The 14,098-nt window shown below is 47.2% G+C and overlaps 1 protein-coding gene across 4 annotated transcripts in view; it reads left to right on the plus strand.

Annotated features, from left to right (window-relative positions):
• Nucleotides 1–14,098, plus strand: part of LOC138761362 (cell cycle checkpoint control protein RAD9B-like) — a 101,712-nt gene that overhangs the window by 34,893 nt on the left and 52,721 nt on the right. For all 4 annotated transcript variants that reach the window (XM_069933343.1, XM_069933340.1, XM_069933341.1 and 1 more), the window contains 4 exons: nt 872–986; nt 3,314–3,413; nt 4,412–4,518; nt 4,615–4,721. In XM_069933343.1, the coding sequence (XP_069789444.1) occupies nt 872–986; nt 3,314–3,413; nt 4,412–4,518; nt 4,615–4,721 (429 nt within the window). The remainder of the gene's footprint in view (nt 1–871; nt 987–3,313; nt 3,414–4,411; nt 4,519–4,614; nt 4,722–14,098) is intronic.

Genomic DNA, 14,098 nt, shown 5'->3' on the forward strand with positions numbered 1-14,098 from the left:
AAGATGTTAATGTTGGACTTAATGCATGGTCTGTTTTTGTTGTTATGCATTATAGTCCTTTATTCAGTTTGTTAGAATCCTTTTGGCTTGAATGAAGAATTTATAGTCATTTACTTGAATACAATGTACAAATGTGAAAGAGCGACAGTAGCATCCCAAGATCAGAAAACACAGTAACAGTAATTATGAAAATCACAATAGTTTATTAGTGTGGTAATTTTTGTGATAAAATATGGCCCTTAAATATAGAACAAAACTTTTTTTTAAAGTCTAAATTATTAAATTATTCTTTAATTTTGCAAATTGAATGTTTTTGTGATTGCTGTCTAAATTCAAACTAATATGATTGACAGTAAATCATACGGCATTTATTGTAAATTCATTTGCCCTGAAAGTTATTTTAAAACCTAAAAATTCTCATTCTTTAAGAGAATTGGTTTGTGCTGCAGCTGAGTTGGATTGGTGGGAATTGTATTGTTGCTGAAGGTTTTCTTTTCATAAATTGTTGTTTTACCTCCTGGACTACATATTATTTTCCTTTAATACAGGAGCTGAGAATTAAATAATTTGCTATATAAAAAAAATACAAGATCAATTAAAGCTTTGAAATCTTGTTTAACTAATAATGTATTTTAGTTTCATTACAACATAGTAAAATGTGAGTAAACATGAAAATACAGACATTGTCAAGTATTTTTTTTTAACTTCGAATTTCTCCAAGTCTAATTCTGTTGGACAAATCTTTGTTTATTTCTTGAATGACAAACATAGAGAGCACACATCAGTGAGTTTATGATTAAGTTAGATAATTGTTATTATGTCCACTGAATCAAGAGCCCTTGGCTCTCCTAGCTTTTTGTTTTTTTTTTAGTATATTCTTCCTATGTTTCGATGCCTAACTACCTTGGAGAGGAATGTGGAGAAATGCAAGATTTATGTAAATTCCAAAGACTGCCGAATTGTTTTTCAATTCTGCTGCAAGCATGGTAGGAAAATAGTTTACTAAGTTCTGTCTCTAGATTGAATGGTATCAGTTGTCAGATTTTGCAGAGATAGTGATTGTAATAGGAATTAAAACTGATTAGTTCCAATTTATTATGAAATGTAGAGAGATGTTATAGTCAATTTGTACAGCATACAATTCCACAGTTAAATGAATTGAAAGCTAAGAATTTTTATCACTGTTCATTAAAGTGTATATATGGATATTTCTCAGCAAATGAACCCTTGTGTAATCTAGTGTCTGAGAGAGTGATGGAAGCAGATTCACTGATGGTCATTGAGGCTACAGAGTGAGCTGCCTTCATGACTATTGCTCAGTAGCACCCACATCTACTGTAATAAAATGCTTTGAGAGGATGTACATGACCAGAATTAACTCATACCTAAGCAAATACCTGGACCCACTGCAATTTGCCTACTGCCACAATTGTTCCACAGCAGATGCAATCTCACTGGCTCTCCACTCAGCCCTGGATTACCTAGATAACATTAACACAAATCAGATTGCTTTTCATTGATTATAGCTCTGCCTTCAACACTATCATCCCTCATTACTAGTCAGCAAGCTCCAAAACCTGAGCCTCTGCAACTGGATCTTTGACTTCCTCATTGGAAGACCACAGTCAGTGCAGATCAGTAACAACATCTCCTCACTGACCATCAACTCAAGGGTGCACTCTTAGCCCACTGCTCTACTCTCTCTACACCCAGGACTGGGTGGTTAGGCACAATTCAAATGCCATCTACAAATTTGCCAATGACACCACATTTGTTGGCAGAATCAAAAATGGTGATGAGGGAGATAGATCAGCTCATTGAATGGTGTAATGACAACAATCTTGCACTCAATGTTAGCAAAACTGACAACAGATTGTGACTTCAGAAAGGGGAAACCAGAAGAACACAACCCGTCCTCATCGAGGGATCAGCAGTGGAAAGATTTTTAAAAAAACTTCAAATTCCCGTGTATCAACATCTCTGAAGATCTATCCTATGGCCTCCGTGTTGATGGAATCATAAAGAGTTTGAGGAGGTTTAGTATGACCACAAAGACTCTTGCAAATTTCTAAAGGTGCACTGTGGAGAGCATTTTGATTGGATGCATCACTGTCTGGTATGGAGGTGCCAATGCATAGGACAGGAAAAGGCTATAGAGAGTTGTAAACTTGGCCAGCACCATTATGGCATTAGTTTTCGCTCGATTAAGGACATCTACAAGACATGATGTCTCAAGAAATCTGTCTCTAACATCAAGGACCCTCACCACCCAGGCCATGCCCTCTTCTCACTGCTACCATCAGGAAGAAGGTACAGGAGCCTGAAAACGAACTCCCAACGTTACAAAAACAGTTTCTTCCTCTCTGCCAGCAGATTTCTGAATTGTCAATGAACTGCAGACAATGCTTCACTTTTTTACTAATTAACTTATTTTTAAATAATGTAATTTAGAGCAATTTTTGTTCCTGTAATGCACTGAAAAACAACACATTTCATGACACATTCGTAACAATAAACCGATTCTGACAGCAGTTAGGATGTGTTTAGACAAGCACGTGAATTGCCTGGGTATGGAAGGTTATGGGCAAGTGTTTGGACATTTGAATTAATGTGAATGGGTTCCCACTGGTCATGGTGGACCAAGTGGCCTATTTCCATGCTGAATGACTCAATTAAGTTATTGAAGAAATGAGGTAAACTGTTAAAATGCGGGGAATGCACAGCCAATTTCCGCAGACATTGTGAAATGACTGGATAATCTGGAGTTGATTAGGAAACAAATATTGGCCAGCACTGAGTAAATCTGTGTTCAAGAAATACTGCCCTTTTTACATTTGCTTATAGCGGAAATGAGGCAGTGGCTAAACGGTTCATCCAGAAGATTAGTATTCAACTCCCTATTGATAATTTATTGGAGTTTTGACCTACATTTTGTGTCTCAGTTTTTAGAATGGGACGTGAGCTGACAGCTTTCTGATTTGAAGGTGAAAGTGCTCTCTGAGCCATGGGTGGTCAAGAAAGCATGAGAACTCACTTTAACATCTTGTGAAAATTGGCACTACAACCAGTGAAATGTTCGGCTAGATTATGTACTGGTTTTTGGATTGTCATATTATCTTGTGACCTTCTAAAAGTATTTCATTGGCTAGGATATGTTATGAAACATTCTGAGGTTGTGAAAGCTACTTTTTAATTGCAATTTTTTTCTGTAGGTTGTCTGCGACATGGTCCATGAAAACACAGTAGCTTGAGAAATGACAACTTGTTCATGTAATTTTACTTTTTCACTGGTTTTCTGTTTTGCTGCCTACAGGAATTACAAAAGCTCACCATTTGGTATTTCAGAAATGTGAATCCCTTCAGGCTGTGTTTTCAAAACAGTTGAGCCCAAATATAGTGCGATCTCATGCAAGGTAGGAGAAACTGTGTCCTCCAAATGGAATAAACTCCATTGGGTGTAGGTAAACATTTAGTATTGTTAAGAATAACAAGGATCAAACTCCATGCAGCACTTTAGAAATCCATAGATTTTAAATTTGAATAACCAAAAGTTTATAAACAAATCCTTCGACGGAACATTCCATTATTTCTAAAGGGCCTGGTAGACAGGCACTGAGATAATTATCTCTTCGTTGACGTGACAACTGCAAATGTTGAGATGTTCTATCAATTTTGTTAATTTCAAAATTGACTTCTATTGCTGGTTGACATCTGAAACATGAAAAAAAACTGCAGCTGCTGGAAATCTGACATGAAAACAGAACAACATTGGAAATTCATCAACCTGAAATGTTAGCCCTGTTTTCTTCCCACAGAAGTGGCCTAACCTGTTGAGTATTTCCAGTGTTATCTGGAATATGAACTTGTTCATGCATTCTGTAGGTTCTGAATAAACTTGCGAGTATATACAGCACTTTCTGGTTTTGCTTCTGCTTTCCAGCATTTGTATTTAAATACTGTTTATCTTTAACTTGGAGCAAGGTTTCCTAGCTTCACCCTTGCATTGGGAACATTGTTTCTGAATCACTAATGAAATGTGAAAATGCATCATCCAGAACAGCCATTCTCAACGAAGAACAGCACATTTAAAGGGAGGGTGCCCAAGGACTGAAATCATAAAATATTTTAATGTTCTTTTCAATGTAGTCAGTAGGAGAAATATGGAAAAAAAACAAACTAAATGACTGCTTCTTCGGGAAGGAGGCCCATAAACTGAGCAGAGTCCTCAAGGGACCATAGCCAAAAAATGGTTGAGAATGGCTGATCTAGAAAACAGTAGAGATGGTATTGGAAAGTACATGAAGAAATATGCAGTGTTGGAACATTGCTAGAATAACAACAAATGAAGGAAGACCTGTCTTGAGACTTGGTAATCACTTTCATAGAATGATGCATTTAATTTGTTTTAAAGGCTTCTGGCTGATGTAGCTATTCACTTTCCAATGTCTCAGGAAGAAATTACTTTGACTGTAACTCCTGTGAAAATTTTCTTCACAAGTTATGTAGATGAAGACAAAGGTTAGTCACTCTCAGTTGTTGCTGATATGTAAATTGCAAAGAGTTTGACTATAGTCTAAAAGAGATAATGGTCTTTTAATCTCCCTCCTCTTGTAGACTTTTCAAAAGTAATGCAAACTGAAGTGAACATAAAACCCAATGAATTTGAATATCTGCAGGTTGGAGTTGATGCTGAAATAACATTTTGCTTGAAGGAGTTTAGGGTATGAAAATTTAATCATTATAACGTATTAATGTTTATAAATATTGGCGCAAAGTGTTATAAAATTCAACCAAATGGATCAAAATATAGATCAGTTTTCTATAGTTCTGAAGCACTGGATTAACAAAAAATATATGGAAAGATATTTATGCTAAGGATTACTTCAAAAGTGACTTATATTTTCTTAAAACAGGCACTTCTCTCACATTATTTGCTTTCTGCAATAATTGTCCCCTCCAATCCTGCCTTGCAGATGAGACTGGCAACCTAGCATTCATTGTCTTCAGACAAACATGCTCCCTGACTAGAGCCACAATGGCAGCATGTCCAAATGTGAATGATGTCAAGAGTCAAAAGTGAACTTTAGTCGAGAAGTGAAAATTGATTCTGTATCTTACTCCACAATGGTTTATGTAAACAATTAATAAATCAATATTGAAGGAAGAAGCTGAGTATCACTACAAAAATGAGGGACTGTGCAGCATAATTGGAGAGGAGTGAGTCAGAGTAGTTCAACAGGCTTTGGTGAGAACAAGTAGGAAGTGAGGGATAGTAGGAGTGTAGCTCGACACCTGAAACATGCTCGATGATAGAGAGGGGGGGGGCTCGCGCTCCTCCTGAACCAGGTCCCTGAGGCCCTGAGCGGGGGTGGAGAGAAAAAGCTCGGTAGCTCGTGGGGCACCTGTTCTGGCGGTTGCCAGGTCCCTGATGGAGATGGTGTCCTCCCTGTCATTCAGGTACTCCACGTAGGCATACGTGGGGTTGGCATGCAGCAATTTCAACCTTTCCACCAGGGGGGGTAGGTTTGGTCTTGCTTCTCCTCACATGCTTTTTGAGAAGGACTGGACCAGGACTAGTGAGCCAGGCTGGAAGTGTAGTCCCTGATGCCAACCTTCTGTCAAAATGTAAACATGAGCTCATGAGGAGTAGCATTGGTTGCAGTGCAGAGTAGCGACCAAATTGAGTGGAGCGCAATGGGGAGAACAACCTGCCAGTGCAAGTCTGGAAGGTCTTTTTGCTTCAGGGCAAGTTTGATAGCTTTCCAGATCGTGGCATTCTCTTTTTCAACCTGACCATTCCCCCGGGTGTTGTGATTGGTAATCCTGCTGGGTGTGCTGTCCCTCACAAGCAGCTTGTCGCTCATGAAAACTGAGCCCCGGTCACTATGAATATAGCTGGGATACCCGAACAGGGTGAAAATAGAGCCCTAGGACCCTCATTATGGAAGAGGTGGACATGTCTGGGCACGGGATGGCGAACGGAGTACTCATCGATGACCAATAGAAAGTAGATGTTCCCATTCGTGGAGGGGAGAGGTCCCTTAAAATAGACGTTGAGCTGTTCGAAGGGCCTGGATGATTTAATCAGGTGTGTTTTCACAGGGCGAAAAAAGTGCAGCTTGCACTCAACGCACACCTGGCATGACCTGGTAATTTCCCTGATTTCTTCTATTGAGTAGGGAAAATTGCAGGACTTGACAAAATGCACTATGCAGGTGATCCCTGGATGGCAGCACTCCTTGTGTATGGTCCACGGTTGATCGGTGTGTGCGGAGACACAGCATTCCCTGGGCAAGGCATCTGGAGGTTTGTTAAGGGCCCCTGGCACAGAGACTGGTCCTGTGGCTAAGCAGGGAAGGGAGGAGAAGTGGTGAGCTTTAGTGATAGGGGATTCCATGATTAAGGGGACAGATAAAAGGTTCTGTGGAAGCGATCAAGTATCCTAGATGGTATGTTGCCTAGATATCTCAGATTGAGTTTATGGTATTCTCTGAAAGGAGGATGAGCAGTTAGATGTCATAGTACCTATAGGGACCAATGTCATGAGTAGGAAGAGTGAGGAGGTCCTGCAAGGAAGGTTCAGGGAGTTGGGCGCTAGGTTGAAGGACAGGGACGTCCAGGGTTGTGATCTTAGGATTGCTAGTAAGTTAGAAAGAGGATAGTGCAGCTTAATATATAGCTAAATACATGATGCAGAAGGGAGGGCTTCAAGTTAGAGTCAAATTTAAATTATGTTTCTTCAACAGTAAGCAATCTGAGGCAGTGCTTGCAAAATTCCTTTTCTTCAGAATTTAATTATTTTGTTTCACCTGAATATTAACCAAATTGCAAATACAAATTTCACCAACTTCCCAGAGACCAAATATCCACCATCACCATCCTTCCAGAAGCCGGTTTCCAACCTGTTCCCAGACACCCACAGGCCGGATCTCCCAATGTCTCTGATGTGAATATCCACCTCAGCCCCAGCTTCCCGCAGGTGGAGCTCCTGATGCCTCTGACGTGGGTTTGCATCCCAATCCCCGCTGCCCACAGGCCTGAGCTTCCAACACCTCCATCGCTAACCCCCATCCCCGCCGACCAAGTGCTGGAGCCACTTGCCATAGCCCTTGGCGCAGGTTCTGGTCCCAATCAATACCATTCCGGTGCCCATGCCGACTCCATCACCAGTTTCCACACTAACCTCAGCAAGGGGAGGGGAGGGCAGTTGAAATTTTAAAAATGTGGCCAGCCTCGCGCCAAAAGAAATTTTGAGTGTCATTGGTTGAAAATGGCATTGCTGATGTCAAGCCTCAAGACATAATTTTGTTTTGTTACCATCGAGGCAACTCAATGCTAACAAAAGGTAAAAAGTAATTTAAATTAAATAAAGAGTTATTACAAGTTTTAGTTATTACAGGTACACTATCCTTTATCCGGACATCTAAAATCCGGCAAGTGGGGAGAGAGACGGCAGCGCGAGTCGTGGAGGGGGCGGGGTGAGAGACCAGCAGTGCGACTCGGGTTGGGGGGGGGGGGCAGCAAGAGAGACCAGTAGCGCGACTCGGGCGGGGGGGGGGGGGTGCGAGAGATCAGCAGCGCGACTCGGGGGGGTGCGGAGAAAGACTGGCAGTGCGACTGGAAGGGGGTGGGGGTGGATACGGCAGCACAATTTGGGTGGGTTTAAATCTGGCTTTCTGAAATCTGGAAAAATCGGAACACTTTCTCCCCCAAGGGTTCCGGATAAAGAATCGTGTACCTGTACTACCCATTTCTTCTGCTGATCCCCTGTGCCTTTCCTCGAAACCTGACCCAGTGTGGGAAATGCTGTCTCAGTTGCATCTATTTCATTCCAAGGAGTATGGTAGGAAAGACAGGTGAACTTAGAATGTGGATTGGCATGTGAATTATGACATTGTGGCCATGTGAAACTTGGTTGCAGGAGGGACAGGACTGGCAGCTCAATATTCTGGCCTTCCATTGCTTTAAATGTGATTGAACAGGGTTGGGGGGGGGGGGAAAGGACAGACTAGAAGGCTCATCTACTGAGGCTATATGGGTGCAGTTGAGGAACAGGAAAGGTATGATCACACTCATGGGATTGTATTATAGACCACCCAATAGTCAACGAGAATTGGAGGAGCAAATCTGTGAAGAGTTGGCAGACAGATAAAGGAAAGGTTGTGACAGTAGATTTTAATTTTCCCCATATTGCCTGGGACTCCCTGTGGTGATATACCATTACCCTACTACAGGGGGCAACCTGTGTACCTGCAGAAGAACACAGGAAGTCAAGACAACACCTGGCAGGCTGTCAACCAGCCGATCTGAATGGACCAAACCCCACCTGGTCGGCTGCCAATCACCCTCCGACATATAAGCTACATCTGGTCTCTCGAGGTCAGTCTCAGAGCCAACACAGCACTCTCACAGCCAGCTCTGTGGAAGTTTATGTAGAATAAAGCCTGTTAAACAGACTTTGTTTTGTTTCTCCTTTTCTGCTCGATAGCGCATCACAATTTATTCCACATAAAATTGAAGCTGAAATGGAGAAGCTCCTGAGCGCTGGGAGCCTCGAAGTTGATCCATGTCATCTGGAAGCACATGGTTGAAGCGATCATCGAGGCATACACCGACGACATCTTAGACTCCAACAGGAAAAGGCTAGTCTTACTCTGCTTGAAGCTGGGTTCCCAAGCCTTCCAGGTCTTCAAAGCCTGCACTGAGTACCCTGAAGCAATGAACACCCTGGAAACCATGTACAAACCTAGTCTTCACAAGGTAATTCTGAGTATTTGTGCCCAGCAGCCCCGAGAGACAGCAGCGTCCAACCTGGGAGCCCTACGCGAGTTAGCCTGACCATGCCTGGCAGAACCCAGAGTGACCAAAAGGGAGGTTGAAAGGTTGATCAGGGTCACCTGCATCTGGGATCTACGCTTGAGAGCAGTCAGGCAAAAGCTGCTGGAGGACAATATTTCTTTGGCTTGGCTTCGCGGACGAAGATTTATGGAGGGGGTAAAAGTCCACGTCAGCTGCAGGCTCGTTTGTGGCTGACAAGTCCGATGCGGGACAGGCAGACACGGTTGCAGCGGCTGCAGGGGAAAATTGGTTGGTTGGGGTTGGGTGTTGGGTTTTTCCTCCTTTGCCTTTTGTCAGTGAGGTGACAAAATATTTACTCCCTGGCCAAAAACAGTGGAGGTCGTCCGAGCCCGGGAGGCGGCAGCAGACCTGCACTCCGAAGTCTTTGACTCCAGGCTTCCCCAGGTCTCCACATGGTCAGCACAGACCGCAGCTGTGGCCCAAAACCAGATGTTGGACGAGAACATCGTTGCTGTGGGAGCCCCATGCAATTGTAAGTACTGTGAGTCCCGGTGTGGGTCAGATCGATGATCGCGCCAAAACTGCCCAACCAGAAGTCAGTACTGCTCAAGATGTGGCAAGAAAGGCCATTTCGCTAAAGTGTGCCCTTCAAAGCCTGCCGGCAGCTCAGTGGCCCTCTACCACCAGCTCCCCTCCCACCCGGTTCCGGCCACATGTGATTGCTGGGTGACGCCATTGCCCCTACAGCAACTTCTGGCCTCCCCAACCTCGGCAGCCCTACTTCCAGCTTCGCTGGCAACGATAGCCACGTGCTCTGCCAGGACCAGCCCTCGAGCATGCCAGCACCATCCCACTAAGATTCCACGTCCACAGACTACAATGACGTCACTTCCACTGATGGTCGACGGAGTGACGTCTCTTCCCCTGGTGCAACTAGTGTAGCCGGGGAGGAAGGCCAGCTATGCCACCGTCACACATCCCCATGCAGCACTGCCATTTTGTGCCAGGCAGGCTCAGGTGCCACAGCCACCTGGGCCTACAATGAACACAGCACCGACAACGTTGTGGTCAACACGGGCGCTGACCAGGCTGCTCTACTGACACACCTCACGCCTCTGGACGCCGCCAATCACCACCCAGTGCACCTCATGCCTCCGGACACTGCCTATGGAGAGCACCACCAGCCAACACTCGCCTCTCACAACGCATACCACGCCTGCAGAGGATGCTGCCAGCCACAACTTGCCTTCGCCGTCGGGGAATGACGACTCGGACCCTGAGATTGTCCTAGCAGTCACCACACTGATCAGAGACATCCCTCACGGCTTCGGGCTCTCCATGATGGACGTCAAAAATCAACAGTCAGGAAACTGTGCCTAATCGACAGTGGCAGCACAGAGAGCTTTATTCAACCGAGCATGGCCCACTACCCAAAATCCACCCCACCACCTTCTCTATCGCCTTTGCCACCCAGGATCAAACTATTAATACCTTTGGGTGCTGCTCTGCCAATCTGACTGTGGGGGGAGAGAGATACACACTGGATTCTGGCTCCTGGTCGTGCCCAAACTCTGCGCCCCAGTCCTCCTGGGCTTAGACTTTCAATGTCACCTGCAGAGCATTACCCTTGCCTTTAGGGGGGCCCTACCCCCACTCATGCTCTATAGTATGCCATCTAACCAGTCCCGACCAACCTGTGTCCTCTCCATGCTGCTCATTGCCCCCCAAACTCTTCGCACACTTCATGCCAGACTGCAAGCTGATAGCTGCCAGAAGTAGGCGCTATTGCACCGTAGACAGAGACTTCATCAGGGCAGAGGTGCAGTGGCTTCTGGTGGAAGGTGTCATAGATCCCAGCAACATCCTATGGAGAGCCCAAGTCCTGGTGGTCAAGTGGGACAGCAAGCCAAGGATGGTCATGGATTATAGCCAGACCATCAACCAGTACACCCAACTGAATGCCTATCCCTTACCAAGATTAGCCAACATGGTCAACGAGATAGCCCGCTACTGAGTCTTCTCCATGATTGACCTGGTTGGCCTATCACCAACTCCCCATCCTTACACTGCCTTTGAGGCGGACGGGCGCCTCTACCTGGTCAGAAACGGGGTCTCTGTCTTCCAGTGGGAGATGGATCACATGGTAGACTGGCACAAGTTAAGGGCGACTTTCCCGTACCTGGATAATGTCACCATCTGCGGCCACAACCAGCAGGGCCAAGATGCAAACCTGGATAAATTTCTTCGGATGGTCGTGGAGCTGAACCTCACTTACAATAAAGAGAAGTGCATGTTCAGCACCACCTGTCTCACCATCCTGGGGTACATCGTGGCACATGGGGTCATCACCCCAGATCCAGAACAGATGCACCCATTAATGGAGCTGCCCCTTCCCCACACACTCAAGGCCCTCTGCAGGAGCCTTGGCCTTTTCTCCTATTACTCACAGTGGATTCCTCGCTTCTCAGACAAGGTCCGCCCACTGGCTACAACTTTTCCTCTCCCACCCGAGGCGCAGGCGGCCTTCATGGGAATCAGGCAAGATATTGCAAATGCCACGATGCATGCCGTGGATGAGGACTCCCTCTTCCAGGTGGGGAGTGATGCCTCCGATGTGGCCCTCGCCGCTACCCTTAACCAGAAGGGGCGCCCTGTCGCCTTCTTCTCCAGGACCATCCACGGTTCAGAACTAGGGCACTCCGCCATTGAAAAAGAGGCCAGACGATCGTGGAAACGGTCCACCACTGGCAACACTACCTGGCCAGAATGAGATTCACCCTCCTCACAGACCAGCGTGCAGTGGCGTTCATGTTCAACACCACCCACAAAGGCAAGATCAAGAATGATAAGATCTTGCACTGGAGAGTCGAGCTGGCAACGTACAGCTACGACATCAGTACAGTCTGGGGAAGTTTAAAGACTCCCCCGACTCCTGGACTGGACTCCAGGCGCTGCACGAGTCCCTCTGCCACTCAGTCAGACTGAGCTGCAGGCTTATACCACTTCCCGCAACCTCCCGTACACCGTCAGGGATGTTAGAACCATGACTGCGTGGACTTCTTCCACCCGCCCCAGGCCCACGTCGTAAAGGCCACTCGGCCCTTCGAGCGCCTCAGCATAGACTTCAAGGGCCCCCTGCCTTCCATGAATCGGAACGTTTTTCCTTGTGGTCATAGACAAGCACTCCTGCTTCCCTTTGACCATTCTATGCCCAGACACCTCCATGGCCACAGTCATCAGGGTACTGATGCAGATCTTCACCATGTTTGGCTACCCCGCATTTATCCACAGTGACTGGCAGTTTCGCTTCATGAGTGAGGAACTGTGCCAGTACCTGACAGCAAGGGGCATTGCAACTAATCACACGATTAGTTACAACCCGAGTGGTAATGGACAGGTGGAGCGCGAAAATGGGGTAATCTGGAAGGCAGTGCCTCTGGCCCTTAAGTTTAAGGGGTAGTCCGTAGAGTACTGGCAGGATGCCCTTCCCCAGGCACTCCATGCCATCAGGTCACTCCTATGCACGGCTACCAATGAGACCCCACATGAATGCCTGTTTTCGTTCCCCCGGAAATCGGCGACAGGAACTCCCAGCATGGCTCATGTCCCCGGGAATGGTGCTCCTGCATAGACAAATGTAGGCCCTCAAGGCCGAACCCCTGGTCGAGCAGGTGTTCCTCCTACACGCAAACCATAACTACGCCTACGTTAGGTTCAGCAGCAGCAGGGAGGACACAGTTTCAACCAGGGACCTGGCACCAGCGGGAGCACCCACCTACCTCAGCACAACAGCATCACTCCCCGACAGCTGTGGAACACCCAAGACCATGCCGGCTTGACGCACCTTCCCCACCCTGGGCGCCCTGGACTCACTCCAACCATGGGGGATGAACCCATCCCCCCACCCAACCAACACCTCACACACATTTCAACTCTGGCTGCACCACCCCAGCCGCTCTGCCCCTCCTGACCAGCTCCCGCTTACCCTCGCTGACCTTTGACCAGAAACCAACCTTGCAATGGTCGCAGAGACTCCGACAGCCCCTGGACCATCTAAACTTGTAAATAATGTATTGTAGCGGTAGCTACACTGCTACTGAAAGAACACACAACCAGACGGGTTGAGCTCAGTGAGCAGAAAACTGGTTTATTGCTAGCTGCTGGGCTGGACTTGTACTCCCAGCCCAGATCTGGCTGAGAATCGCACTGGGGGGCGCTGACGTCACTCGGGCGTCACGTGGACCCCCAGTGCGGGCTTCTGAGCCCGGTGTTGAGAAGGGGAAACCCCTGAAGGTGCCATTTGGCTGGCTGCTACGCTGCATGAATTACAAACGGGGCCGGTTCACCTGCCTAGTGGCATGCCACCCACACCCCCTCCCCTAAAGAACTGGCGCTAATGTCCTTTTTAGCTGGGCGGCCTCGCTTCTTGGGCTGGGCCACAATCACTGGTTTGGTGGGGTCGAGGGGAGCTGGCTTCAACCTGTCCACAGTAACAGCTCCCGTCTGCCACCGATCTTCAGCGTGAACGTAGACCCTGAATGCTGGACAACCCTGTACGGCCCCTCGTAAGGTCTCTGCAGAGGTGCCGCGGGCTGACCCCACCGAATAAAAACGTACTCTGCGGAGTGCAGCTCACTGGGGACACAAGATGGCTGGGGCCGTGTCTGGGCGGCGGTGGGGGTGCGAAGGAATCCAAGTGGGCCTGGAGGTGGGGAAGTAGCTCGTGCGGTGACCGCTGGGGGGGTTGTGAGCCGCGTTGATGAACTGACAGGGCAGTGCCAGCGGAGTTCCGTAGACCATCTCAGCTGATGATGCCTGCAAATCATCCTTAGGCGTGGAGCAGATGCCCAGGAACACCCAAGGCAGTTTGTCCACCCAGTTGGGACCGGTGAGTCGGGCCATAAGTGAAGACTTAAGGTGGCGGTGAAGACGCTCGACCAGCCCATTGGCCTGCGGGTGATAGCCCGTGGTGCTGTGTAACTCTATCCACAACCTGTTGGCGAGCTGTGCCCAGAGCACAGAGGTGAATTGAGTTCCTGATCGCTGGTGAGGTGATTCAGAACGCTGAACCAGGCAACCTAACCGTGCAACAACCCTCGGCAGCAGGAATCTTTGGAGGCATCCAGCATTGCGATTGCCTCGGGCCAATGAGTGGTGTGGTCTACCACTGTGAACAGGTAACAGTTGCCCCGGAAAACTGGTAAGGGCCCAACTATGTCCACGTGAATGTGGCTGAACTGTTCCCGGGCGTGTTTGAACTCTTGCACAGGCACCCTGGTGTGCCTGTGCACCTTGGACA

This window comes from Narcine bancroftii, chromosome 4 (assembly GCF_036971445.1).
Source record: "Narcine bancroftii isolate sNarBan1 chromosome 4, sNarBan1.hap1, whole genome shotgun sequence".
NCBI classification, from domain to species: domain Eukaryota; kingdom Metazoa; phylum Chordata; class Chondrichthyes; order Torpediniformes; family Narcinidae; genus Narcine; species Narcine bancroftii.